Source organism: Notamacropus eugenii, chromosome 4 (assembly GCF_028372415.1).
Source record: "Notamacropus eugenii isolate mMacEug1 chromosome 4, mMacEug1.pri_v2, whole genome shotgun sequence".
NCBI lineage: Eukaryota > Metazoa > Chordata > Mammalia > Diprotodontia > Macropodidae > Notamacropus > Notamacropus eugenii.
In genome coordinates this window covers 72,099,548-72,123,253 of record NC_092875.1, presented here as the reverse complement: position 1 = coordinate 72,123,253, position 23,706 = coordinate 72,099,548, and the positions used below count along the sequence as shown (strand labels likewise).

Here is a 23,706-nt window from a genome sequence, read left to right as displayed (position 1 = left end):
TGACGTGTCCAAGGTGACACAACCAGTGCCTGGCAGAGCTAGGACTCCATCCCAAGTCTCCTGATGCCAGGTGCAGTTATCTTCCCACTGCTCTGGAATGTGGGCATGCTTTCCAGGGAGCAGTCTCCTTACAAAAGGACATAACCCAGTATCATTCTCTAATGTATTTCAATTTAATTCAGCAAGCATTTATTCAAAGCCAGTTATGTATTAAAGCCTTGAATAGGGCCTTGGGGATGCAAAAATAAATAGACTCTACTGTCAAAGAGTTTTGGAAGCTGGATGGCATAGTGGATGGAGTGCTGGGCCTATAGTCAGAAAGATTCATCCTGAGTTCAAATCTGACCTCAGATACTTCCTAGCTGTGACTGTAGGCAAGTAATTTAACCCTATTTGCCTCAGTGTCCTCATGCTTTAAATGAGCTGGAGAAGAAAATGGCAAACCACTCCAGTATCTTTGCCAAGAAAACCCCAAATGGGGTCATGAAGAGTCAGACACAACTGAACAACAACAAAGAGCTTACAATCTAGTGATGAAAAATATAGGAGTGTCTTGGTTTCTCCTGGATCATATTTGATTGCTAAGAGTCTGGGCAAATATCTGTGAAAAATTTGAGGTGGGTGGAGAAGGCAGGGGAGGCTTTATGAAATCAAGAGGCCCACCAGAAAGGGGAGAGATTTCATCAGATGGATGTCTACAAAGGAGCCCTAGAAAAAGTGTTTTTCAAGTCAATTTCCATGTCAGCATAAAGCTCAGGCATAGTTTGCAGGCCCACTTACGACACGTGGTATTCAGTACAATGAAAATTCATTAGAACATAGGATTATAGAATTCCGAGCTGGAAGGGACCTTAGAAATCCTCTTATCCAATGCTGTCCTTTTACAGATGAGAAAATTGTAGCCCAGAGAGGTTGTGACTTGCTCAAGGTCACACATATTAAATTGGAGAGGCAAGATTTGAACCCACATCCTCTCACTCCCAATCCAGTGCTCTTGCCACTCAACAATGGCAACTAATAGGATCTTGTAAGGGTCCAGAATTCATTGGAATTACATTTCAGTTCATTATGGTAATGAGATTAAAATGATTGAGACTCAACTTGAGAAAAACTTGAGGTGTGTGCTCTGTGTGGTACTCAGTCCACCATATATATTTTAGATTATCTTCCTTTTATATAAGAGGTCCAAAGAATGGAAATGGGACTGGACTTAGAAAAATTGACCCAAAAGATGTGTGATAACTTAATAAAAGAATCATTTCACACTTGTCTCATACCCATAATTGTTTTTAGAGGACCTTATCTACCTGTTTCTTCCCTGGACTTATACAGTAGATTTTGAAAAACCAAAATGTAGAACCTTTCCTTAATCCTTGTAGCCTTTGTTGTAGTGCATGTGCTCCTAGTAAGAGGCAGCACTGTACAGAGGGGAAAACATTGGCTTCTGCCCCTCCCTCACTGACCTGGGCTAAGTGATGTAGCCTCTCTGAGCCTCTGTTTTTTCCTCTGTTAAATAAGGGGTTGGACTGAATGGCTTCCAGGGCCCTTTCCATCTTTAAACCCATGATCTGTAGTCTCCTTAGGGGAAGATTGGCTGGAACACCATGTAACCTGATGTTTTGTTTTGGTCTAGATGGTTTGTGCTCAGGACAAGGAGTTGGTACAGCCGTTCAGCACGCTCTTCCCTGCAGCGGAGTACATCGCCAGGGCTGGATGGACGCGAGATGGCAAATAGTACATAGGTTTTTCTTTAGCCTCTTTGGGTCCCAGAACAAGTCACTGCTCGTTATCTCTTATATTTATATCATAACTGTTATCATCTTTTACTTTGAATATTAGTCCCATTTTATAGATGAGGGAGCTGGGGTTAGCTGCCTCACTGTGAGTCACATGACTTGTAAGTGGGAAAGTTGGGACTATAGACCTCAGTTGCCTTGACTCTTCCTATAACCCCTGATATCTGAGAGGTTATAGTAAAGATTTGGACCAGCTCTGCAAAAGCCAGGGCTGGTAGACTGGTTTCCTACAGTACAAGTTCTGGCTAGGTTAAACTCTTCAGAACAAGGATGGCTTGCAGATTCTTGCTTGAGTCCATCAGAAGAAACAAAGCCTAGTTCGAATCCTAAAGATACATAATCATGACAGATAGCCTTGTTGGTGATACTGATAACTCAAATACAGGCCCTTCTTCTTCCCTAATCTGACTTGTGTAAAACTTGGATATAGCCCATAAGCCAACTCCAAATAGCCTTTGTCTACCCAGTCTCTCCCTCCAGTGGTGAGTAGGAATCAGGTGTGGAATTGACGGTCTGCCCCCACTGGCTTCTTTTTTTCCTCCAATGGAATGACTTCCATTCTGAATTTGCTGACACTGCCTCCTTGCAGGGACTTTTCTTACCATCTTCTTCTCAACTCTCCAGCTTTCATAATAAAAAAAAAAAATCAAAAACAAACCCACATATAAAAACATATGTGTATTTTGGAATAATAATTTTTTAAATGTGTTACCTATATCTTTCTAAAGAGATCTCATTTTTGGAGTATGGCTTCTGTTCAAGGATGAGCTTTGTTTGGACCAATATGTTAGGGATGAGGAGACAGACGCTGGATTGTGACAGTTGAAACATGCAAAGGAGAGATTGGAAATCAGGATTCTGATCACAAAGTAGAATTTTTATAATAATCCCTTATATTTGTATAAGGTTTTATATTGATAGGGACTTTTATCATTTGTGATGCCAAATAGAGAAGGGCCAACTAGAGAAAGTCCTGACATAGTAGCAGATATCCCATGATAATGCTGTTGTTTGAGGAAAGGAATGAGCATTCAGATTTTCTATTAGAAGATTGTAGGATGTAGAACGAGAATGAACCTTAGAGCCATCTGGTCCAACCTCCATCATCTTACAGTTGAGGAGACTAACTTGAGGCCCAGAGGGCAAGCTTTGCCTGAGATTGCATAAGTAGCAAGAAGTAAACTGGGCTTTGAACTCTGTGTTTCCAGTTCTAAATCCAGTGCCCTTTCCAGAACACTGTGCTGTTGTACTGTTGTCCCCCACCACCTTCATAGGAGTAAGATAACTAGAAGGACAGCCCACACTTTTGTGGTCTTTAAGTCTTACAAAAAGCTTGTCTGCTTTTGCTTCCTAGTGCCTGGGCCATGTTCCTGGACAGGCCTCAGCAACGGCTCCAGCTGGTTCTCCTTCCCCCAGCCCTCTTCATCCCTGTCCCAGAGAGTGAGGAACAGCGCCTTGAATTTGCCAAAGCCGTTCCTGAAAACGTCCAACCATATGTCGTGTATGAAGAGGTTACAGATGTGTGGATAAATGTAAGGACCAAGGGAGTGCTGTTGTCTCCCTCAGATGCCCCAGGCCTTTTCCCCACGGGCCCTGTTCTTTTCCTCCCAGCTGAGCAGCTTGAATGCAGGCAGACTCATATTGACCCCACTTCTAGTTCCAGCTCCTAATTCTTGGCTGAGGAGAGGAGGCATTTATGCTCCGAGAGAGGGCCGAGGGTATAGGCCCATGCCCTGTCAGAGCAATTCCCTGATTTCCCTGGGTGACCTTGAGTTTCAGATGTCTCTGTTTGTTCTGCCTTTAGTAGGGTTTCTTTCACCCAGGTCTTCGAGCCACTGATCTTTCTTATGCCCTTTTTTGCTTCTTTTCCTTGGTAGGTTCATGATATTTTCTATCCTTTTCCCCAATTGGAGGGAGATGAAGAGATTTGTTTTCTTCGAGCCAATGAATGCAAAACGGGCTTTTGCCACCTGTACAAAGTCACTGCAGTGCTAAAACCAAATGGCTATGACTGGACCCAGCCTTTCATTTCTGGTGAAGGTGAGAGATATTTTATGCATTCATTCAGTGTCCATTGAGTGACCCTTCCTGCCTTATGCCCCATACTTGATGCTGGAGGCAGTGAGAACAGACCCAAAGAAGACCAAGTCCCAGTCTTCAGAACTCTAGTTGAGAAGAGGATGGTAATTGTAGTAACATCCCATATTTCTGAAGCACTTTAAGGTTTACAAAGTTCTTTCCTCGCAACAGTCCTAGGAGGTAGGTAAGAGGCAAGTGTTTTCCCCATTGAAAAGATGAGAAAACCAAAATAAAATAACTTGCTCTGGTCAGCCCAGATTCTCCTGAGTCCAAGTGCAGTGCTTCTTGAACACAAAAACTGCCCCTCAGGGCAGATTAGGAGGAGCATTACAGAAAACAGTTGGTTATATCTGAGGAGACAGCTTCTCCTTGCTTCTGCATTACTCTTCCTCCCGCACCGGCTCCCCAGAAAAGATTCCCAGACTCTTGCCAATGACTCAGTCTTCAGAGTGCTGCCATAGGTCTGGGTTCTCCCATTGACTTGTCTCTTTCCTGTCTTCCAGATGACTTTAAGTGCCCCATCAAAGAGGAGATTGCCTTGACCAGTGGTGAATGGGAGGTTTTGGCAAGGCACGGATCCAAGGTACCAGAGCCCTTTTTTCCCCGTAGGTTCCCTGCCTCATCCCTTCTGTGTATGGCCTTCATCTTCCCTGTCTGCCTCAGACCTCTTTTGGGAAGTCACATTACTTCTTGTCTCCTTGTTCTTTGTACTGTGACCTGGAGAAGCATATTTCTTCATCTTCAGCCTAAGGAGGAGGGATTGGCTGCTTATGTGAGCCATGCCCTTGCTGATCTCATTCATCCTACTTGGGGTGAGAAGATGGACCTGCCAGATCTGGGCTTGGTTGGAAGTGCAGATGAGGTGCAGCTCTTAGAAGGGTCATCTGCTGCTGTGACATAGTTTTCTCTGTGGGAGATCAGTCAGTCTGAGTCATCTGAAACCATTACTTCACTGAAGTTGTTAGAGGCACACCACACCAAACGTGTTCCTCCAGACCCTTCTCCTGAGGCAGCCCCTTCTGCTTAGGGACCATTGGAGTTGTTTAGAAAGTTCCTCCTACATGCAGCCTATGACCTCTTGGCATCTTCCCATCATTGCTGCTGTAGATCACTAAGGGCCACTGGGGCCCAGAAGAACCAGCCTAATCCTTCTCCCACTTGGTAACCCTTCAAATACTTAAAGAAGGCTGTTGTCCTTCCCCTTTTCCCCATCCCCCACCCCAGTCTCCTCTCCTTTGGGCTTAACATCTTTGGTTTAGTCAGTCAACAAATACTTATTAAGCACCTACTGTATGCTAGAAACTGTCCTGCACACTGAGGATGTGGAGAAAGGCAAAAGATAGTCCCTGCTCTCAAGGAACTTTCCATCCTAAAGGGGGAGAGATGGCATGCAAACAACTATGTACAGACAAGCCAGATTCAGGATAAATTAGAGATAATTGACGGAGAAAAGGCCATCAGTATTAAGGGACTTTGGGAAAGACTTCCTATGAAGGTGAAGCTTTAGTTGGGACTTGAGTAGCTGATGGGGCAGGATTCCAGGCAGAGGGAATAGCCAGCAAGAAAGAAAGCATGGAGTCAGGGGAGGCCAGTGCCCCTGGATCACGAAGTGTCGGGGAGGGGAAGCAAGGTATGAGAGGACTACAAAGGGTGTGAAGGACTTTAAATGCCAGAACATTTGATATTTGGTCAAGTAAGTGATAGGGAGTCTTTGAAGTTTGTTGAATACAGAAGTAACATAGTTAGACCTGCACATGAGAAAAATTGGTTTAATAGCTGAATGGAAGATGGAGTGGAGTGAGGAGAGACTTGGGGCAGGCAGACCCCCTCCCCTTCCCAGTAGACTTTGGCAATAGGTCAGTTGTGAAGAGATGAGGCCTGCACCAGAGTGGTGGCAGTGTCAGAGGAGTGTCACAGATGACAGTATGGTTCCTTTAACCAGTTGCCATAGAACATGGACTCAGAGCCCTTCACCATCCTAGTTTCTTTCCCCTGGAAACTGATCAGCATCCTCCTAAGCTGTGTGTACCCATCCAGATGTGGTCCAGTTAGGGAAGAGCCATCTGTTGCTTCCCTGTGTTTCCTGGATGGCTTGCTGCTTTGAGTGCAGTCCAAGGATATGTTTGCCTTTTGGGCTGTTGTGTCACACTGTTGATTCTTACAGAACTTAATTTTTCCACTAAAGCCTCCCAAACTCTTTTTCCAGATGCTGCCTAGCTATGCTTCCTTCATTTTAGTTTTGTCCTAGTGTTCTTTGGATCCTCATCCCTCCCACCTTTGTGACATCTGCACATTTGATGAACATGCCTTTATCCACTTTATTTGGAGCATCTGCATTGCCACACTGAATCAGACCTAAAGCCACTGAACCCCAGAAAGTTAGAATGGGAAGGAACCTCAAAGAGCATTTAGTTCAGCCCACCTCCCCTGACAGAAATCCCTTCTACCACTTGTGCTATGACTGGTCATTCATTTTCCACTTAAGTTCCAGTCACTGCATCCTGAGGCAGCCCGTTTCACTTCTTTAATTGTTGGGAAGTTTGTTTTGTTTTTCATGTTGGATATCTGTCTGCCTCTTTGTAATGTCCCCTCACATTGCTCTTTAGTTTCATTCTCAGGTCAGGCTGAACAAGTCTTCTGCATGGTAGGTCTTCAGATATGGTTGCCATGTACTACCTTAAAATGTCAGGGCTTTCTTTAGCTATCACTCATGTGGCCTGATTTCCACTCCCATTCTCATCCTGGATTTTCCTAGGGTCACCATTCATCTTGTCATTCTTTCTTCTAAAATAATGAGACTGACCCTTTCCATTTTTTGACTAATTTGGTAGAGTCTGTTTTTTTCAAAAGATGGAATGGAAGCTTTGGACATCGTTCAGAGATTGTCACGATGACATTATGTCTGTTCTTCTGAATACAACCGGCTTGGTTTCCCAAGGTCCTGTCCTTGTTTCTTCCAGTCAAGGGTGTCTGCCTCTCAAAATGCTTGCAGAAGGGTGTGACTGCAATTCCTACGCACCAGCCTCAAAGATCAGAGATGTGCTTTAAAACTTCTTACTTTCCCATATTTACCCATCCCAGGTGTGCTCATCTACCTGGGGGATTTTCAGTCAAAGGCAGCTAAAGGCTCATTTTCAAAGTGAGTTCTCTTGAGAACATCCCGTCTTGGACCTTGAGTTCTATCTGGCTGACCCTTTGAATTTCCTTTCTGAGAATCTGCTGTCCCATTTCTTCAGTAACCATCACTGTCTCTTCATTAGAAACTGGCCATTTGTCATTGACTCAGTCCTTAATAACAGCTCCCATTTCTGTAAGACTTTAAGGTTTACAAAATACTTTCCTCATAACAGCTCTCTTGGATAGGCAGTGAAATATATTATCTTTGTTTTACAGATGGGGAAACTGAGAATCAGGAAAGTTACGTGACTTCCCCATGAACACACAACTAGAAAATGTCAAGGCACCAGACGCAGAATTCACATAAGCATGTCCTCTGAGTGGGACTTTTTCCCATAGTCCTTCCTGCCTAGGAATCTCTCTTGTTCTCACCCTTGGTGCTAGTCTTTGACCATGGGCAGAAATGTTGATAAACCTGCTGTCCATTCTAGACTCTCAGTTAGAAGGGATCTGAGAGTTCCTGTGGTAGGCATCCTTTGAAAAGTGCTAGGTCAGCATTCTAGCTTCCTCCACACACACACCCTTCCCTGCCCACTGCCCACTACATTACAAGCGTGTGTAACTCATACAGTACAATCATATTCATTACATTAATTTGCCACAATGTGCTTAACCATTCCCCAGTTGATGGACATCTGCTTTATTTCTAGTTCTTTGCTACAGCAAAAAGTGCTGCAGTAAGTATCTTGGTATAGTTGGGGGCCTTTTTTTTATTAATGACCTCTCCTTGGGTCACATATGCACAGTAGTGAAGTCTTTGCGTCAAAGAGTATGTCTATATTAGTCACTTTTTTATATAATTCCAAATCATTTTGCAAAATGGTTGTACTAATTCCTATCCAGCTCCACCAGCAACACTCCAGTTTGTCTTCCTTTCCATAACATGGCCGTCCCCATCTCTTGTCATCTCTGCCAGTTTTCTGGGTGTGAGCTGAAACTTCAAGCTTGTTTTGATTGTATTTCTCTTGTTATTGGTGATTGAAGAATTCTTTCATATGTTTGTTAATAGTTTGAGAAGGAAATATTTGTATCCTTTTGTCCTTTGTCCATTTATCTTTTGGAGGATGGCTTTTGGTTACATAAATAGATATAGATATCTGCCTATCTGTTTGCTGTCCATATCTTAAATATAAAACTCTTATCTCAGAAATTTGATACAAAGATTTTGCCTATTTGTCAACTTCCTTTCTTAACCTAGATTCATTAGTTTTGTATCTCTCCTCAACACCCTACACACAATAGGAGTTTCATAAGTGGTTGCTGAGTTGAATTGCCCATTCTGTTTTAGTTTGTAGACTACCTCCTGCCAGTGTAGCCTTTGCAACAGAGAGAAATTTACCAGGTGGTAAGAGAGTTCATGGACCAGGAACTGGGCTGCTCTTTTCCTGAGGTAATGGTATTCATTTTCTAATTGCAGATCTGGGTGAATGAGGAGACAAAGCTGGTGTATTTCCAGGCCACCAAGGACACCCCGCTGGAGCACCATCTCTACGTGGTCAGTTATGAGTCTTCTGGTGAGATTGTGAGACTTACCACACCGGGCTTCTCACACAGCTGCTCCATGAGCCAGGTCAGCCTGTTCAAGCCAACCAGTGACCCCTGTCACTCAGCGCCCCAGCTCCAGCTCACAGTGCATGTTCTGGGCAAGCCCACATGATGTGGTCACTACCTTCTCAGGGCTACCTAGTATTTTGTAAGATAACTTGAAGCATGGTGTCTGTTGGCATGCGCATACGCACACACATACACACGCATGCGTGCATACACATGCACATACACACATGCACACATACACATATACACGCATGCACATACACACAAGTCAGGTAAGCATTTGGGCTTGCGTTTGAAGCAGCAGGAACACTTCTGTTAGGTCCCATCTGTACTTTCTCACTGTCACCTCTAGGACCAATAGGTTGTAGGACCTAGAGCTGGAAGGGACCTTGAAGGTCATCCAATCCCCACCTCATTTTGTACAGAAGGAAAGTGACGCCCAGAGTGGAGAGTGATTTCCCTGAGGTCCCACAGACAGTCAGTAGCCAGCAGACCTGGATTCAAACCCAGGTCTTCGGATTCCAAATTCAGTTTTCTCTTCACTCGCCTGTGCTGCTGCCTCTCTGGCAGGGGTATAGTTTTTGTTCTTAACTTTGGAAGAGTCTCAGAGGGAATTGAACCCAAGGCTCCGGCTTTAGTATCCTCTAACCACAAGAGCTCACCATCTATTGACAAGCAGGAAAAGACAGCAAAGACTCATATTGGTAATTGTGAAAAGATTGATTTGATTGGAATTTTTTAAAGAGGAGTTGGAATGAATAGAGGGATACTGAGTTCAATTTGAGGTGTTCCTTTTAAAACCTCAATAGGATATTTAATAATAGATTATAGTGGAGTGTTTTACATATACTTTCTTTGTTATTCTTGGCAGTAGCCCTGTGGGGTAATAGAGGCAGGGATCATTATCCACATTTTACTGATGAGGACAGTAGTGAGGCCCAAGAAGATAAGCACTTTGTCTGGGGTTTTACAGCAAGTTAATGGTACAGCCAGGACAACACCCCAAGGCTCCTCCTGTGAGGTGCTATGTGTGTTCACTCTTTGAGCCACACACCATTGCTGTCCTCGAGAGGTTCATGGTGGTTTGAGGAGCAAGTCTGACACTCCTCTCAGACTCTGTGTCAGCACTAGTAGGGTCTGACTGGACCTCGGGATCCTTCTAAGACTTGCTTGCTTCTGCTATAGCCTATGACTCAGTGCTCAAGCCATGGGTGACGTGGAGGCAGTGTGAGACCCAAGAGTCAGGAGACCTGGGTTCTCTCTCAACTGCTCTCTTCAAAGTTACCAGAGAACTCGTAACTGCCAAATCTGATGGCTGTTTCTCAGTCATCATCCTTGTCTTTCTGCAGCTTTTGACCACCTTCTTTTCCTTGATACCCTTTTCTCTCTACAGTTTCTTGACCTTGCTGTCTCCTCAGTCTCCTCTTATGGAGGACATTCCTTCTCAATCTCCTTCACTGGATCTTCATCCAAATCATTCCCACTATCATTGTCCCCTAGGCTCTGTCCTTCCCTTTTTCTCCCTGATCTTATCCAATTCTGTGGGTTTGATTGTCATCTCTGTGATTCCTAGGTTGATGTATACAGTCCTGACATCTCTCCTGAGCTCCAGTGTCCAATCACCAGTTTCCTTTGGGGTGTTTTTATCCAGATTTCTCATACGCACCTCAAACTCAGTATGTCCAAAACAGACTTCATCTTTTCCCCCAAAATTCTTCCCTGTCCTAAACTCTCCGCTGCTGCCTCTCAGGCTCACAGGCTCAGGGTCTGCCTTTTTCCTCTCCGATACTCACTTCATGTATCCAGTGTGTTCGGCCTTATTCATAACATCACCAGATGCTCCCCCACCCTCTGTGGGGAGAGCCCTCCTCCTCTGACACCTACCCTCTGAGGCGGTCTATCTGATTGGCCTTCCTGCCTCAATTCTCTTCCTGCTCCAGTGCATCCTTGACTGGCAGCCTAAGTACAGATCTGACCATATTTCCTACTGTACTAAGTAAAGTCCACATTGTCTCCAGGACCAAATATCAGATGCTCTGGTAGATGTTTAAAACCCTTTACAGTTTGTCCCCTCCCACCTAGTTAACTATCTAGGAACGCTAGGCCCTGGCTGTCCCCTAGACCTAGAATGGTCTCCCTCCTCACTTTTGCTCTCTGGCCTTCCTAGGGGCCCTACCCTACCCCTTCCCCTTGCAGCGTCTTTCCTCTGAGATGACCTCCCATTTATACTGTGTGTCATGTATAGAAGTTATGTGCATGCTGCTTCCTCCATGAGAATGGCATCTCCTTGAGGGCAGAGATTGTGTCTTTGCTTTTCTGTTTTGAAGCACTTAGCAACCATGTGTGTGCCACATAGTAAGTGTTTAATAGATGCTTATTGACTGAATCCTTCCTAGCTGTGTGACCTTGACTAGGTCATCAGCTGAGCTTGGGCCTTCATATTTCTGGAATATAGATAGCTTCTAGTTGTACTCCCTGCACTCCCAGGGTTAATTTGAGGAAAATACTGTGTGAACTTTAAAGTGCTCTAGGTACAGAAGCTATTGTTACTATTGTGACTGATAATAAGTATGGGACATTTCTCCTTTTGTTCAGCATAGGTAGAGAGAGAGAGATTTTAAAGACATATGGTGGCCATTGATCAGATTAAGAGCTAGAGGATGCCCTGAGATTAGTTCAAGCCTCTCATTTTGTAGAGGTGGAAACAGAGGCACTGAGGGAGGGAAGAGGGGAAGAACTGATCCAAGTTCCTGCAGAGCTGGAGTTGGAACAGTGGTCTTCTGACCCCATCTCACCCCCGCCCCCACCAGACCTTGTTACCTCTAGAAGGAGCCCTCGAGCCCTCCTGAGAGAAGCACTAAGCTAGCCTCCTTAACAGGTCCTTGTTCTCTTTCTGATCTGTAGAATTTTGACATGTTCATCAGCCACTACAGCAACGTCAGCACCCCACCCTGCGTGCATGTGTACAAGTTGAGCGGTTCTGAAGATGACCCACTCCACAGACAGCCCAAGTTCTGGGCCAGCATGATGGAGGCAGCCAGTGAGTACCAGAAGGCTCCCACTCTAGCTGTGATAACACTGAGGCTGGCCTCATGGTGGGGAGACCTGCTGCACCCCCCACCCCCACCCTGAAATGGCCCCAGGACACCCAGCCCCTCAGGTCAGCAGGTCAAGCAGAGTAACAAAGGCCTCTGCAACTAGGGATTAGACAATAGGGGTTCCTCTGGTCCTTTTCTCTTTTGTGACTCAGTTGTTCTGCTGCTTCCTTCTGGCTCCTTATATGCTAACTTCTAGCCTCCTGAGGGTTCAGGGAGGGAGGGACTTTGTGACTCTTTCACTGTTGCAAGTGAGTTGTTGATCTCTGACCTCTGTCAGAGGCAGCCCAGAGTAGTAGAAAGAACCCTGGCCTAGAAATCTGGGTTTCTTGGGCAGTCAATCAATCAGTATTTACTTAGAGCCTACTATATGCCAGGTACTGTGCTAAGCCCTAGGCTTCTTGGCTTTGGTCTCTCTCTGTCCTGACTATGTGAACTTGGCTAAATAACTTCTTGGAGCTTCATGTTCCTTCTTTCTGTCACGGAGGAAGGGAAGTAGAGCAGATGACCTTTGAGGTCCCTCCCAGTTCTGACATTCTCATAACCTCTGTAATCTAGATCACTAGAGGGATACTGTGAGTATAGACAAGAGCACTAGGCTGAAAGCTGGGTGACCTGGGTTTGAGTCCCAACCCTGTCACTGACCTCTCTCCTCTCTCTGATCCCTTCATTTTTTTCCTCTGTAAAATGAGAGTGTCACAGTAGCTGATCTCAGTGGGTCCCTTTGACTGATGTTCTAGGTTCTCCGTCCTTTAAAGTTGCTTTTAGCTCTGACATTCTATATTCTAAGAGTCTTTCCTGCCCTGCTATTCCATGCTCTGTGTTCTAAGGCCACTCGCAGTTCTGTGCATACAAAAGTGAATGGTGTGGAGTTAGCAGGGGTGGAACAGGGTAAGCTACCCAGCTTTAGTCCTCAGAGCTCTGGGCAGTGATTCCCAGAGGCCAACTGTAACCACTGAGCTGCTGGCTCTGTGCTTTCCAGGCTGTCCCCCTGATTATGTGCCTCCTGAAATCTTTCACTTCCATACGCAGTCTGATGTGGAGCTGTACGGCATGATCTACAAACCCCACAACGTCCAGCCTGGAAAAAAGCATCCAACGGTGCTCTTTGTATATGGAGGACCTCAGGTCAGTGCACAGCTGGACCTCAGGCCCTTTCCTCCTTGGTTTTCCTCTCCTTGCACTTGGGATTGAGCTGTGTGGCAGCACAGGCCTCCCAGGAAGACAGAGTAAGGTGGGCATTGTTGGCCTGTCCAGTGAGAATTTGAATTCTACAAACGCTGATGCAGCGTTTATTGGACATTCAAGTTCATTCAGAGCCCGGTGCTTGACTCAAGGGAAGGAGGAGGCAGCAATTAATAACATATGATCCTTGTCCCTATAGTCTGCCCTCTGAAGGGGGCAGCACTGGAAGGATGTGGCATGTACACAAATAACCATAATAGATCCTCAGTGTGTTAGAGAAGAAGCGTCCTGGCCTTGTGAGATCTGAGCAAAGAAAGACAATTTTAGTAAATCATTCAGTAAATGAATGTAATACGTAAGCTCTAATAAGCTGAAAAACTTGAGTACAGACTTGGCAATGGCATTGTGCAGAGGCTCATCAGAACAAAGTAAAGCTTTGGTCGGGGGACATTTGTTTTCTTGGTCACAGTAACTGATAGAGCGCAAGGCATGGGCACTGGAATCAGTGTTAGAAGCACCTTGGATAACATCTTGGCTCACTGACTTTTGTGTGGCTGTAGCACCTGCCAGCCGTATCTGGGTGTGTCAGGTATGCCCCCTGACCAGGAAGAACACAGACAAAGAGATAATGAACAAATGAAAGCTTATGATAAAAGTCATAAGGGTAGAGTAATAGCTAAAGGCTGCATTGGGTACAGAAGCACTTCACAGGGGATGTGGAGCTGCATCTACTCAAGCTTTGGTGGGGGGTAGCATGACAGGAGGGAGCACAGGGGGTTTTGAGTCAGGAGGCCTGGATACCATTTAGTAGTTGTGCGGTCTTGGCCAGAACACTTGGTCTCTCTGAACTGAATGAGGAATTCAGAGACTAGAGGACACCCAAGGAGAGAAGGAGAAGGGACATTCTGAGATTGGGGAATGGGTTGGGGTCAGAGAGCAGTGGCTTAGATTGAGGCTCAGAGGTGGCAGGAGTGCTCAGCCTGTGTTTGTGGGACATGGAGTGATCCTTGATGGAATGGAGGATCCACGTTGGAGAGTAATGGGAGATGGGTCACAGTCAGGGAAGTGAACATCTTGGTTTAGGTTGTACCAGGCCTCCCTTAGGAGAGGAAAGGGATCTCCATTGGTTTTTGTGACTTCCCAAGGTTCCCTTCAGCCAGCATCCCAAAACATGTCATGATAGTCTGTTTAATTGTGTTCCTTCTCTGTCCCACTACAGGTACAACTAGTTAACAACTCTTTCAAAGGCATTAAATATTTGAGGCTCAACACATTAGCATCTCTTGGCTACGCTGTAGTGGTGATCGACGGCCGAGGCTCTTGTCAGCGAGGACTCCAATTTGAAGGGGCCCTTAAAAATCAAATGGTAAACACTTTTTCAAAGTCGGTTCCTGAGTGATAGGCCCATGATGGGTTTCCTTGGGGACACTCTTGGGAGGATACTGTCCCACTGTCAGAAGCTGACTACAGGACTGCTGGACCCCTTATGGCATTTCTTAATTTAAAAAATCAACAAGTATTTCGTAAGTGCTTACCGTGTGTCAGGCACGGTGCTAAATGCTGCGGATGCAAAGAAAGGCAAAAATAGAATCTGTCTTTGCGGAGTTCCCATTCTAATGGTGAAGACAGTATGCAAACAGACAGATGTACAAACTCTCTATAGTTGTATGAATGTATCTAGATGTTAATGTCAAGGTAATCTCAGAGGGAAGGCACTAATATTACGGGAGCCTGGGAAAGGCTTCTAGTAGAATGTGGAACAGCAAAACCTATCACTTAATCAATAAGCTTTTAATGAGCAGCTGTACTGTGCCAGACACTGTTGGGAGATGTGAAAGGACAGTCCCTGCCCTGAGCTCACGTTCTAGTTGAAGAGAGACAATTAAGATATAAAAGCATTAGCAGTCTAAGACTGAATATAATCAGGGACCCAGAAGACTAATGTGACCATTAAGAGCTTGAGGTGGTCAGGAAGAAAGGAAAAGATGAAAACTGTTAACATTCATAGGGTTGGGGTTGGGAGTTAGAAGACCTACATTAGAATCTTGACTTTATCACCTGGCAGCTACCGCGTGGTCCTGGGCACATACGCTCTGCCCTCTTGGTCTCAGTCTCCTCCTCTGTCAAATAGGGATGTTGAACTAGATGCTCTCTCATGTCCTCTTGGCTGGGTAGCACTTCTTGGTTTACAGAGCATGCTATGCACTCTCCTCTTTGAACCTGAAAACTGTCCTGGGAGTTCAGTCGTGCAAGTGTTCAGTCTACCTGTTCTAGAACTCAGGCATTGTTAAGCAGAAGGCCACATGGTTATTAAACCACAGAGTCAGGACTTGAACAAAGAGTCCATTAGTCTGAATCCAGCATCATTTCTAAGTGCACTGAATTGTGAAGGAAGGCTTCTGGAGAAGAGTTGGACCTGAATTGTATGGGCCTGGCAGCAGGATTTGGCAGTCCGTCAAGCTTGTTCCAAGGGTCCGTGTCCATGCCCATTGGCTTTGGCTGGCTGGCTGAATCAGGTCTTCTGACTCTTCTTTCTCTGTTCCCCAGGGCCAGGTAGAAATAGAGGACCAGGTGGAAGGTTTACATTTCGTGGCTGAGAAGTACGGATTCATCGACCTGAGTCGAGTTGCCATCCACGGCTGGTCTTACGGGGGCTTCCTGTCCCTTATGGGGCTGATTCACAAGCCTCATGTGTTCAAGGTGAGTGCCCTCTAGACTGGTTCCGGGCCCTGCCCTGCCCTTCTGTGTTGCTGTGCGTGAACTCAGTGTGCTGGGGACGGAACGTGGGCAGCTCCTGTGCCAGCGAGGTGGTCGTGCTACTTGGCTGTTTCTCCCTGCAGCAGTATTATGGGGAAGAGCCCTCTTTCCTCATTGCCCTCCACTGCTGATCCACGAACCGCATCCGGCTTCACAAAACCCATCAGCAACTTTGTGTTTAAGGCTGAACCCGGGACTCCGGCCTCAGATGGGCAGAGGTGGGGAATGGTGTGGAGAGGAGTTGGGTGAGGGGTCATTAGGCCTGTGGAGGTGGCTGGGGTTGGGGAATGAGAACACAGCAAACAAAAAAATAAAGAGTGGGGATCTGGCTGCTGGGAGGGCCTCAAAAGCCATCTATCTGAGGGCCCCCATCTTTCTCCCCACCAGCCCACTGATGTGCACAAAGGACCCAGTAGTCAAGCTTTGTGAAAACTGGTCTCTTGAGTTTAGAGTGAGGGCCAACAGATTGTTTGGTGTGTTGAATTTAGATGACCTTAGCTTCTTGTGTCCTTGCCCATCTCTTGTTTGCCAGGTTGCCATTGCGGGTGCCCCTGTCACAGTGTGGATGGCCTATGATACTGGATATACAGAGCGGTACATGGATGTCCCAGAGAACAACCAGCAGGGTTATGAGGCAGGCTCTGTGGCATTGCATGTGGAGAAACTGCCTAATGAGTAAGTGGTCTAGAACACATCTCTAGAATTCTCGACAATTGGACACCACCATGACTTGCCCTGCCTTTCCTCCCCTGCGCCTCTGAGTGAAGTTTCCTTAACCTTTGGGGGGTCATGGACCCTCTGGCCATCCAATGAAGCCTGTGGCCTTCTCAGAATCGTGTTTTTAAATGCAGAAAATAAAATTCATAGCATTACAAAAGGTATCAGTCACATAGCAATGCACTTGTCAGAATGCTTTAAAAGCAAGTTCACAAACTCTGGGTAAAGAGAGCCCCAGGTCTGCACAGACCCTGCTTCAGCCACCCTGCTCGGGTTGCTGTCCTTCCAAAATGACTCTGGGCTTTTAATCATGCTGGTCTCATTGGCTAGAATGGTCACCCCTGCTGTCCCTGTTTCCTTCCACCTAAGCATACCTGTCAAGGTGTGCTGTTACAACCCAGTTCAAAATACCTATTTTTCTGTGAAACCTTTCCTCATTCTCACTATCCCAGTCCTCCAGGTCTAAGTCATTTCACCATCCCAGAGTTCCCAATGTCTTGACCCCTCATGTGGCATTTCCTCCCCTTTGCCTTCCCTCCTCTCCCCCCATTCTCTGGGCCTCAATTTCCTCATCTGTAAAATGAGGCCATAGACTAGATTACTTCTGACCATTATGAGGCCTTATACATTGTAAGCAGAAGCCTAGCAAATGTTTGTCAATAATTAGAACTTTAAGTTGTTTTGGAGTTATTTGGTGACTTCCTCATAACAGCCCTGTGAGAAATAGCAGCACCTCCATTCTGAGGGGAGCTGGATGAACCCCTGGGATGGAAATTCCCGGTCTCGGCACAGATGGCAGCTTGCCTATAACGCAGGGTCTTGGAGAGTGGCTGGAGGCCGCCCAGGTGGTCTGTGGCAGCGGCAGGTCAGAGCCCAGGCCCTCTCTTTGATGCTCTGCTGCCTCACCCTCCGTTTTACAGATGAGGAATCTCGGCACAGGAAGGCCAGGTGATCTGCCCTTCACTGAGTCACACAGTAAGTGTCAGAATTGGGATAGGATCCCTGGGCTCTCCGGGCTCCTTTGCTGACTCAGCCCTTGTGTTTGGTCACTTACATGATGGTCATTCAGCCCCCACGTCTTTAGATCAGCAGCTGCTTTCTCTTCCTCATCCTCCTCTCTTTGCTTTAACTTCCTTAGTAAACACATCTTGACCATCAACACTCGTGCCCCCAAAGATCTGGCATGTTAAGGGCTCTGTTCCTGGTGGTACTAGGGAGAGAAACCTGTAGCTTCTGGGCATAAACATGTATCCAGGACAGGCTGTGTTAGTTGATGCCTCTCAAGAAAACTTTGGTATTTTGTGTCTCATCATTGTGTGTATTTTTAAAGTAAGCTTTAGCTAAACTAAGTTTGAGTTTCTTTAGTTCGATGAATAAAGATACCTTTATGATTGAGTATTCAATAAACGTTGGTCTTAAAGCTCTTCTTTTCAATTCCCTGGGTACTGGCTGGGAGAGGTAATTGAGTTCTAGCCCCAAGGTGAGGACGTTGTTCTGTCCCCTTGTCCAGAGGTTCTCATCCATATCTTCTTTTCTAGGCCAAATCGCTTGTTGATCCTCCATGGTTTCCTGGATGAAAATGTGCACTTTTTCCACACAAACTTCCTCGTTTCACAGCTAATCCGAGCTGGAAAACCCTACCAGCTGCAGGTGGGTGTGGGCTGGTGAGCATTTCCTCCATCATTCTGTGAGGCTCCTGGGTAGGGCTGGGGACCATGTGTAGGGGCCACAGCTCACTCACTCATAGGGTGTCAGAGTTGGAAGGGCCAATGGAAGGGCCTTGTCCCAGGCATCATATTTCTTAGGTAAGAACCCTGTCCTACAGAGCTCCAGTGCCCAAGGGCAGAGCTGGGATGAGGACTTGGGTGTTCAGTCCCCATGCAGAGCTCTTTCCACTGCCAGGAGTCTTAGAGAAGAGGGGCTGCAGCTGTGGGCTGTCCCCAGCAAGTCAAGATGAAGTCATTTCTCAAGGACCTTCCAACTCTAAATCCTCCAACCCTGGGACTGGGCAAGGCCAGGCAGGGTAGGTAGGAGAGGGCAAGAGGCCTCCATCAGGGCAGATTGCTGCCATTTCTGAAGGGCTTTCATTTTGTTATCTTTGAGAAGAAGGGAATACACTCCCATTTTACCTATGAGAAAGCTAAAACTTGGAGAGGTAGTGGCTGTAGACCTAGGGAGTTGTTGAGCCAGTGTTTTGTAGGAACTGTTAAGGGGACAACTAAAAAAAAATCCTTAGATACTGAAGGTTTGAGTCAGGATTGCTGAGGGTCGCTTATTGAGTTGAGGATTCCCTTTGTCTCCTAGCTGTGCTCCTTCCCCACAGCAAATGGCCATGGAGTTGCTGCATTTGCATTCTAAATGGAGACTTGAGGATGGGCAAGCCTTTGGTGACAAAATGGGATGGGGTGTTGCTAATGGTATTTTGTGGTAGGGGATCCCCTGCACCATCAGAGAATTCTGTGGAGATGAAAGAGCCTGTCCCTCCATTATGCTTCCTTCCTCTTCTCCTGGTTACCTTCCCTCCCCATTTCCACCTCTTCTCCTCCTCCAGGTTCCACCAGTCCCCTTATGATAGAGCCACTCCCTCAGGAGAGTTGTGCCCAGGTAGTTGGCATTACCCACTTACTCTGTTCTTGAAGAGCCCCTACCCACTCACAGCGTGAAAAATAACAATAGTTCCCATTGATGGAATGCTTTAAGTTTATAGAGTAAATTTTTAAAATTTAATTTTTAAATTAAAAAAAAATAAGCTTTTTTTTTTTAAGTAAATGAAGGCATGATATTCTTCCTGTGTCCTTTGGACTGAGTGGGTATGACTAGTCACTTTACACTCACCTGCTGGCATTTCCATTAGCATGACTGAGGATGCCCTGGAGGCAGTCCTTGTGCCCAGGCAGAGCTGGGGAATTAATCATTCCCATCTCTGTTAGGCTTTCTAGTTATGGAGCTCTTCTGTGCTCATTGTTTCATTTGATGCTGACAGGAGCACGAGGGAGCTGGTCACTTATTCCAGTTCAGGTGAGGGAAGAGAAGTTTAGACAGGTCAAGGGACTTGGCCAAGATCACACCGCTGGTATATAGTGAGCCCAAGTTCTCTGACCCCTGCACCTCACTGCTGCTCATAGTGTGACTTGAGATGTGCCAGAAAGAGGCCCTGCCCAAGAAATCCTCTTCTCCCCCTCACTCCTTACAAAGTGTATGTCCGTAGCCTGAAATTCTACCTTTTGAGACTCATTTCTTAAGATAGGTGGCCACAGGAAGCATTATCAGGTACAGAGTCTCAACGTTGTGAAGGACCTCAGTGGCCACTCACCTACAACTCATAGCTGAACAATATTCTCTTTTACAAGATACCCAACAAATGGTCATCCAGTTTTTGCTTGATGATCGATTGCATTGGAAGAGTCCCTTTCCTCCTGAGGTAGTTCATTCTCCTTTGCGGCTGATTTTTAGGGAAACTTTTCCTTAAAACAGTCATGTGGATTTACATATCAGCTTCCCTACTCACCCCCAGAACCACCCCGAGTGATACCCAAAAGCAGATTTTGCTAGTGGGGAGGGTGAAGAACTAGAGGAATCTGGGCCATTGGGGCTAGGAGACTGGAGAGGGGAAGTCACTGGAAGGAGAAATGTCCTGAAGAATGTAGGATGGTATGTCCTGGACTTTGTGCTTCACAGGGGTAGGGAGCCAGGCTGATATGAGAGATCTCTGTCCTTTGTCTTGATGCTAAGAGTTCCCTTTCTATCCATCCCTATGTCAGATTGGCATCAGGAGACAGATAACAAGAAAGTCCAGTAATGAGCTCCTTCTGTCTCCCACACAGATCTACCCCAACGAGAGACACAGTATTCGCTGCCCCGAGTCAGGAGAGCACTACGAAATCACACTGCTGCACTTTCTACAAGAATACCTCTGAGCACATGGTCTTGGCCAGACCCATGGGACACTGACAGCTCACCTCTGACCCCTAATAGCCTTCTTATCCAGAGCACAAACGGCCAATGGCCCACCTCCTGGCTCCCCATCGCCTGGCCTGAGGATGGGGAAGGGGCCGAGGATGCTTGGAATGGTGCCTCCTCCCTTGACTCACCCCTGTGGAATTGCTCTCCATTGCCAGCTGATGCTTGTTATCTTTTTAACGTCCCTCTATTTGGCTCCCACTTCTTTGATCCCAGGACTGAAAGACAGTGGCCAGTTTCCACCAAGGCTCTCTTTCTGCATCTTTCTCCTACCTGTTTTATGGCTGTCTTGTGGGGAATGGGATAAAGAGCCCTGAAGCAGCTGGAGTTTGTCCTGGTTAGGTGGGGAAGGGGTGCGGGGATGGCGGGGAGAGGAGCACCTAGAGCCAAGATGAGCGAATTAGGAAAGCTGCCTTAAGCCAGGAGACTGTGGCTTCCAGACTGGCCACCTCCTTCTGGTCCCTGAAAGAAATAACAGCATAGGAATAGACATCTGGGACCTAGGCACGTGGTCTCTCCCTCCTCCATACTTTGATTTTTTTATGATTGGAGCTTTCACATATGATTGGGCAGCCTGAGAGATTCATCTGAGGCTGTTTGAGAGGGTGGCCCAACTGCTTGGAGCTCTTGGGATGGCTCAGAGCACATGCTCTTCTCCTGTTCCCCAGAATGGGCAGAACAGGGCCAGCAGGTATCTTGGCCTCTGGATGGGTCATCCATCCAGGGGCTGCAGGACTGTCATCCAAGATTTTTTCCTGGATGAGATGAAATGAATATTTATGGTTCTTGTCCTGTTTCCTCTTAGTTCTTCTCCATCAGCCTCTCCCCTCTTCCCCTTCCCCTACACTGTTCCCTGAGCTTTCAGGCATGCACTGAAATATTTGCTGTGCTTCAGTTCTCTGCAGGTCAGTGACTGTTATCCCTCGCCATCTCTTCTGCAATGCATCTCTGTTCACCTAGCTCACGTGAATCACGCGTCCGGGGTTGGGAATTAGAACCATCCCGCCTCAGGGTAATCCCTTTCTTTCCCAGCCTTCCTTCCCAGCCAAGAGTTCCGCCAGGGGCGTTAAAGAAAAGTAAACGAACCACATCTACTTTGCCCGAGTATTTTAAGTGCGTATTATGAAAAGAAAATATTTTTGTGGATTCTTATTCTTTTATAATTATGAGTGTAAGACGTAGCAACTCATTAAAAATATTACAAATGGCAGCCTAGCATCTGGTGGAGTGTTCTTTGAAGCTAAGGTTCAGGTGGGTCGGGCCTCTCAATGTAATTGGAAGGAGTGGGGTGTACATGAGCAGGTTTGGGAGGATAACCCCAGCCTGAGCCCTTGCCAAGCTGGGAGGAAGGAACGTTGGAATTGTAGTCAAAGGAACTGGAGCTAAATTAGAGTATTTCCTCTGTGACCCTGGGAAAGTCACTTAACATTCACTCTCTGGGTCTCCACTTCTGCCTGTCTAGAATGAGGGGGCTGGACTAAATGGTGCAAAGGTTCTCTCCAGCCTGAGAACCCATGAACTATGAATAGTCAGTGACAGACACTGGCCCATCCCCTGATTCAGTGTGGATGCTACTTTTGCAAGGGAACAGATTCTTCTTGTTAAAGAGGGTGCCGCCTACTCAGATGTGGCAAGTGAGTGCAATCTGGAGAATTTGCTGCCTCCATGGATGTACTCTGTACAGTGCTGACTGACCTACTGACTTTTAAACCAACCGTGCCTTTGAGAAAGTTTTCAGAAGGGCAAATTCTTATTCCCTGTTCCTTGTGCTTCCCACACATAGGAGTGAACTGGAAGCCAGAGAATCTCAGTGCTGTAAGAGACCTCAGAGGTCACACTAATGAGCCCTCTCATTTTACTGATGAGGGAACAGGCCCTGAGAGGGGCTGTCTAGATCACACTGCCAGTAACTAGCAGTCAGGATCTGAACCCAAGTGTTCTGACTCAACACCGTTAGAAGGCAGGAAGAACCTTGTGTCACAGACTTTTCCTTCTACAGTCAGAGGTACCTGCCTTATGAACCACAGAACAAAAGGGGGATGGTTTAACCTGTTAGGAAGACATTTCATAACAGTAATCTGCCATAACTGGGTTTGACTGTAATTTTCACCTCATCAGCTGCAACAGCAATAGATGGAGGCAGTTGTCTTCCAGACATCAAACTTCCAAAGGTCATCTCAAAGTGATTCATTGATTAGGATAAATTGTGGGAAAAGGGAAGAGTGCTGGGCCCCAAATGTTCTGAGATCCGAGTTCTAATCCGGACGCTGTCACTAACTCACTATGTAACTGTTTGAGGCAGGATTCTAACTCAGTCAAGTCAAACCACCTCCACCACCTTGACTGCCATCTTCCCCTATACCTCTGGAGACAACAGCCCAGGACCATGAACCTTTGGAAAGGCATGGCCCTGACCTACCAGACTTTCTTCTAGCCCAGCCCCCCAGCCATCATTGAAGGAAGAAACTGGAAAAAAGGCCCATCTTCCTCATTGCCATGGATAGGCATATAGATCCAGGACCCTGAAAGTGGCAATACTGCTGTCCTCCCAATACCATGCCCTGCTCTGCTCCCCATCTCTCAGAAGATGGCCCAGGACCTTGAACCCAGCTTTGGGAATCTCAGTACCTCCAGCGCAGCATCCCTGTGATGATCATCACGGCAAAGTGCAGCTTAGCAACTAAATGTTCCTTCAGGTGCTACAAGACCCAGGGAAGAAAAGCTCCTGTCACCAAAGTCCTTGGTGCTGCTCAGTGGTTCCACATCAGACACTGGCTTGATTTTTATCAGTGGAAATGACACAAGAGAAGAGGCAGTAACCTCTGCTTCAGGGCAGCCCCCTAAGGAGCGTGGGACTTTTCCATCTGACTTAGGTTGTATGTTGTTTCCTCCCTTAGAGTGTAAGCTTGAGGGCAGGGACTATCTTCCTTTGCTATTTGTATCTCTGATAACTTAGCTTTGCATATAGCAAGTACTTAATAAATGCTTTATTCATGCATTCATCCTGTGACCTTGAGCTAGTTTTTTCCACTCTCCAACCTTCAGGTTCATTTTCTGTAAAAAAAAAAAATAAATAAAAGAACTAACTCTTCCCTGAGTCCCCTCCATCGTCAACAGTAAAGATTTTCTAATTCTGTCCCTTAGTGGTAAGAGATTCAAGAGAATGCCAGGTCCAGCTGTCCCCTTCCTTGTCTTTCACCTCAGTTCATGAACATTTTACTGCCAGACCCTTTCCTGGCTAAAATTCCAGGGAGACTGGTAGGTAAAAGAGTTTGGTCAAGTCAAGGAGATGAGGGATGCAGAGGAAAAGTTAAAAGATTAAATTTAAGTTAAATTTAAATTAAGCAAATTAAGGTAAATTAAAGGGTAAAGTAACAATGACAATA

At 46.3% G+C, this 23,706-nt stretch overlaps 1 protein-coding gene across 4 annotated transcripts in view; it reads left to right on the top strand.

Moving 5' to 3' along the window:
* Window positions 1–23,322, top strand: part of DPP9 (dipeptidyl peptidase 9) — a 50,929-nt gene extending 27,607 nt beyond the window's left edge. For 2 of the 4 annotated variants that reach the window (XM_072601850.1, XM_072601849.1), the window contains exons 10-21: window positions 1,634–1,734; window positions 3,151–3,328; window positions 3,674–3,836; window positions 4,379–4,458; window positions 8,470–8,622; window positions 11,511–11,646; window positions 12,684–12,829; window positions 14,106–14,252; window positions 15,434–15,586; window positions 16,176–16,318; window positions 17,899–18,010; window positions 20,185–23,322. In XM_072601850.1, coding sequence (XP_072457951.1) covers window positions 1,634–1,734; window positions 3,151–3,328; window positions 3,674–3,836; window positions 4,379–4,458; window positions 8,470–8,622; window positions 11,511–11,646; window positions 12,684–12,829; window positions 14,106–14,252; window positions 15,434–15,586; window positions 16,176–16,318; window positions 17,899–18,010; window positions 20,185–20,277 — 1,605 coding nt within the window. In that variant the 3' untranslated portion in view covers window positions 20,278–23,322. Of the gene's footprint in view, window positions 1–1,633; window positions 1,736–3,150; window positions 3,329–3,673; window positions 3,837–4,378; window positions 4,459–8,469; window positions 8,623–11,510; window positions 11,647–12,683; window positions 12,830–14,105; window positions 14,253–15,433; window positions 15,587–15,726; window positions 15,862–16,175; window positions 16,319–17,898; window positions 18,011–20,184 lie in introns of those variants that run through there. The other 2 variants (XR_011965572.1, XM_072601851.1) reach the window with 2 other exon arrangements.
* Window positions 23,323–23,706: the final 384 nt, after the last annotated feature.